Source organism: Pempheris klunzingeri, chromosome 7, assembly GCF_042242105.1.
Source record: "Pempheris klunzingeri isolate RE-2024b chromosome 7, fPemKlu1.hap1, whole genome shotgun sequence".
NCBI lineage: Eukaryota > Metazoa > Chordata > Actinopteri > Acropomatiformes > Pempheridae > Pempheris > Pempheris klunzingeri.
The window spans coordinates 24,519,533-24,523,511 of NC_092018.1; the positions used below are offsets into that span (position 1 = coordinate 24,519,533).

The 3,979-nt window shown below is 47.8% G+C and overlaps 1 protein-coding gene across 1 annotated transcript; it reads left to right on the forward strand.

Annotated features, from left to right (window-relative positions):
• Positions 1-268: 268 nt before the first annotated feature.
• On the forward strand, positions 269-3,778 carry znf703 (zinc finger protein 703). Its single transcript, XM_070833679.1, has 2 exons — positions 269-909; positions 1,486-3,778. The coding sequence occupies exons 1-2, from the start codon at positions 643-645 to the stop codon at positions 2,992-2,994; spliced, it is 1,776 nt and encodes a 591-aa protein (XP_070689780.1). The 5' UTR covers positions 269-642; the 3' UTR covers positions 2,995-3,778.
• The last annotated feature ends 201 nt before the right edge of the window (positions 3,779-3,979 follow it).

Genomic DNA, 3,979 nt, shown 5'->3' on the forward strand with positions numbered 1-3,979 from the left:
TCTGTGATACAGTATTAATACTGTGTATATTTGGTGTGGATGTGTCTTGTGGAGGTCACTGACACACATTTCCACCCCTACATTACAGCCTGGGTATGAGGGTGAGGCCAGAAGACAAACCGCGCCCCCTCCCATTGTCCCGCCCCCGCTTGTGAATGCGGGCACTTGTGATTGGACGGCGGCTCATCGCTTTGAAATCCCTCCCCTCGCGTCGTTAGTATGTGGGAGAAGTAAGGTACTGTGAGGCTGCTGCAGAGGGAGAGATATACACACGCCGGCTGAGTGTCACACACACTCTGCGGGGATATTTCTTCCACTTGCCCCGTGTTTTGATGAGCTGTGACTGCCTATGGTGTTTGGTTATTCCGCTCGATTATACTTTTTTCAGCACTGGATAAAGGATTATTTAGGAGTAATTAGCGGGTGGTATTGAAGAGCCCGTTAGAGGATCACATTTGGGCGATTTGTTCCTTTTAGAGACAGCTTGGGTCCGACACGGTGGACGCGCACCGCGCACATGCCCTTCTGGATTACCGCACTCTCCTTCTGTTGAATTTATCATCATGAAACGTGCTGGTAAATGAATTTCAACCCTGCGTCCACTCGTTACATGCCACCGTCCCATTTCGAGCCCCGATCCAGATGAGAGATCCCCCCGGTGGACCTGAACCGCTTTTACGCAGCCAGTCCCCGGAGCGCAGCGCCGCCGACACCAGCGGTGAGCCACACCGGACAGGAGCAGAGAGACCGTCTGCTTCCAATCCCACGTCTTGCCCTTCTCCCGCGGACCCCTTTCGTCAGGCTAAAAGGCTTCCCATTCGGATCATAAAGATGTTGACGGCGCACAGCGGCCACTTGCTGCACCCGGAGTATCTCCAGCCCCTCACATCCGCGCCAGTCAGCATTGAAGTAAGTGAAGAAAAAAAAAGGAAATAAAATTTTCTTTTACTTCTGTCTGAAGTACTTTCTCTTCCTTTAATTTACCAGATCATAATGTAGTACACGGCGCAGGTTGCCATTCTGACAAATTCAGTATGTCAGCATATGCGCCATTTTACGCACCACGATTAATGGCAAGTTCGATAGACACCAGAGTTCAGAATTGTATAATTACTGCAGAATTTATTTATTATATAAAAGAAATACAATCTATTTATTTTCCGACAAAATATAATAGTAGTTTCTCGACCAAATGTCCGTGTTGTCGTTTATTAAGTTTATTCACTTAAAGAAATTAATTCTAACTTAGCATCTTCTGGCTTTCTTTGCTTGTATCAGATATATATTGTTCAGGGCTGATGTGGCCTTTATTCTATTTATATAGTACATTGATTGGCAAGTAAAATGTATTATCAGAATATTAATTGAATTAAGACATTTCATAATTATGAATTATAAATGTATTTGAGAGTCTAATGATGCCAAAATTAAATCAACTTTTAAAAAGCAGTTTTTTCACCTTCTTGCTCTCTTTTTCCTTCTCAGCTGGATGCCAAGAAGAGTCCTTTGGCTCTGCTGGCCCAAACCTGCTCTCAAATTGGCAAACCAGACCCTTCCTCCTCTTCCAAGCTGGCCTCCCTCTCCTCAGGCAGTCTGGGAGACAAGGAATCGTCCAGCCGGTCTACCAAGTCTGGAGAGCAACACCACTCCCTGGAGGACAAATCCAGCTTCAAGCCTTACTCCAAGTCTCCAGGCGACTGTCGTAAAGATGTTCAAGTGACAAAGGGGCCTTCAGATAAAGCGGCTTTCAGGGTGCCAAATGGAAGCTCCGGCAGTAGTACTGCTTCATGTCCGTCCTTTCCTCCCCACTCCCGGTCACCCAGCTCCAGCTCTCCACCCATGCACACTCAGAGCCAGTCCCACAGACAAAGTCATTCCCCCATCACGCAGTCCCCACAACACTCTCAGGCCCCGCACATGGACAACAAACCTGGGGGCTCAGAGCAGGTCAGCTCGGACAGTAACAACAACAGCTCTGGCAAAAAAGACTCAGATGCAGTTAAGTCAGGAATGGACGGTGCACAGTTAGCCAACTCCAGCCACATACGGGCCAGCGCCAACTCCAGCAATGCCAGTTCTGCCAGCAGCCCGCGGCCGGAGAGCAAAGCCGACCCACAGGCCTCCTCACAGCCTGGCTTGGGCTCTGGGCACATTGCCCCCGTCTCCCCTTTCAAACCAGGACATTCTGTCTTCCCCTTGCCTCCTGCTACCATGGGCTACCATGGCTCCATTGTTGGGGCCTATGCTGGCTACCCTTCCCAGTTTGTTCCTAGCTTGGATCATAGCAAGTCTAGTTTGGGTTTAGGACTTCCAGGAAAGCACCCCAGCTCCAGCCCACTCACCGGAGCTTCTCCTCCATCCCTGATGCAGGGCTTATGTCGGGACCCTTACTGTCTGACTTACCCCAGTGCACCCCACCTGGGAGGAAGTAACTGCTCCACCTGCGTCCATGACCCCTCCAGCCTCAAGTCCGGGTTTCCCCTGGTTTACCCCTCCCACCATCTCCATTCCCTGCACTCCAGCTCCTTGTCATCCAGCACCACCCCCACCCTGTCCCATCCCCTCTATACCTATGGTTTCATGCTCCCCAATGAACCACTGCCTCATGCCTGTAACTGGGTGTCTGTCGGAGGTCCCTGTGACAAGCGTTTTGCCACATCAGAGGAGCTACTAGCACACTTGCGTACCCACACAGCCCTGCCTGGGATGGTGGACAGTAAGCTGTTGTCAGCCTACCCTTCCTCAGTTTCATCATCAGCCTCCTGCCACCTCCACCTGCCTCCGCACAGCAGCCCAGGTACCCTGCCCAGCTCCTTTTCCCTCAGAGGCTCTCCTGGCTTAGGTCTGGCTCGTTACCACCCTTACAGCAAATCCCACCTGCCTGGAGCCCCAGGACTTCCAATGCCATCCCTCCCCTCCTCCGCAACCTATTACTCCCCCTATGCCCTCTACAGTCAGAGACTGGGCTCTGCCTCTGCCCTCGGATACCAGTGATATAATATAAAAAATAGTGTTGACGCCCACATACTGCAGGCATCAGCTTGGACTCTCCAGAGCAGCCCTGAAGACATATTCTTGAGATTGGGGTCTTCATCAGTTCCAGGGCATCATGCCTGATGGCCTGCTTGCCAGGAATACCACCTGTTAGCCTCAGGATTGTGACTGGTGCTGAGAAGGCAAAAGACCCTATGATGGATTGTCTGCACAGAACCAACAGACTTAAGTGATTAAAGACAGCGGAACACAGAGCTTGAAAATGAAATGGTTGGATTATTACAACAGTCTTGGTTTTGGTTTTTGTTTTGTTTTTCTCTACATCTGTTTCCCAGAACTGAAAGTCTGTATTTATTTTACACTCAAGCGCTTGGTATTCAACTCTGGGGGGGAAATTTTGCTGTCCAAATAAATTGTTCTGAAGTATTCTAACTGAAAAAGAATGATTTAAGTATAGTACCATTATGCCTATCTTACACTCTAAAAAATAAAAATCTTGCACCACGTTGAAGATGGACTGTGAGGCTTTATTCTGGGGACCTCTTTTTATATCCTTTCCTCTCTGCTGTTGTTATTTTTTCCTCATCTTATTTAGACTCTGGAGAATTGCATGTCCATTAATTTTTATTTGTAAATATGCAAAGATGTAATATTTTTTCAAGCTTTCGTGGGGTCAGCAAGTTGGGTTCACGGATGCAAATGGTACAAAGATAAGAAAAGATGCTATGAATAAAAGATAATGATGGCTGTGCTATCTAATCATCAGAAAAAGGTCTTATTTTGATAAATAAATGATACATGATTGCATTTTAACTTGTTTTTTCTTCACTGATTTACTATGTAGAGGACCTTAAAGAACTTTTGGATGGTATAAACCTTGCCAGACTGTTGCACTGCACTTATCTCAGTCTATCTATCATTTTGGCTGTCACAGCCATGCTATATGTGGCTGTGTGTAATATTTCATGGCTCATATCAGTTGACA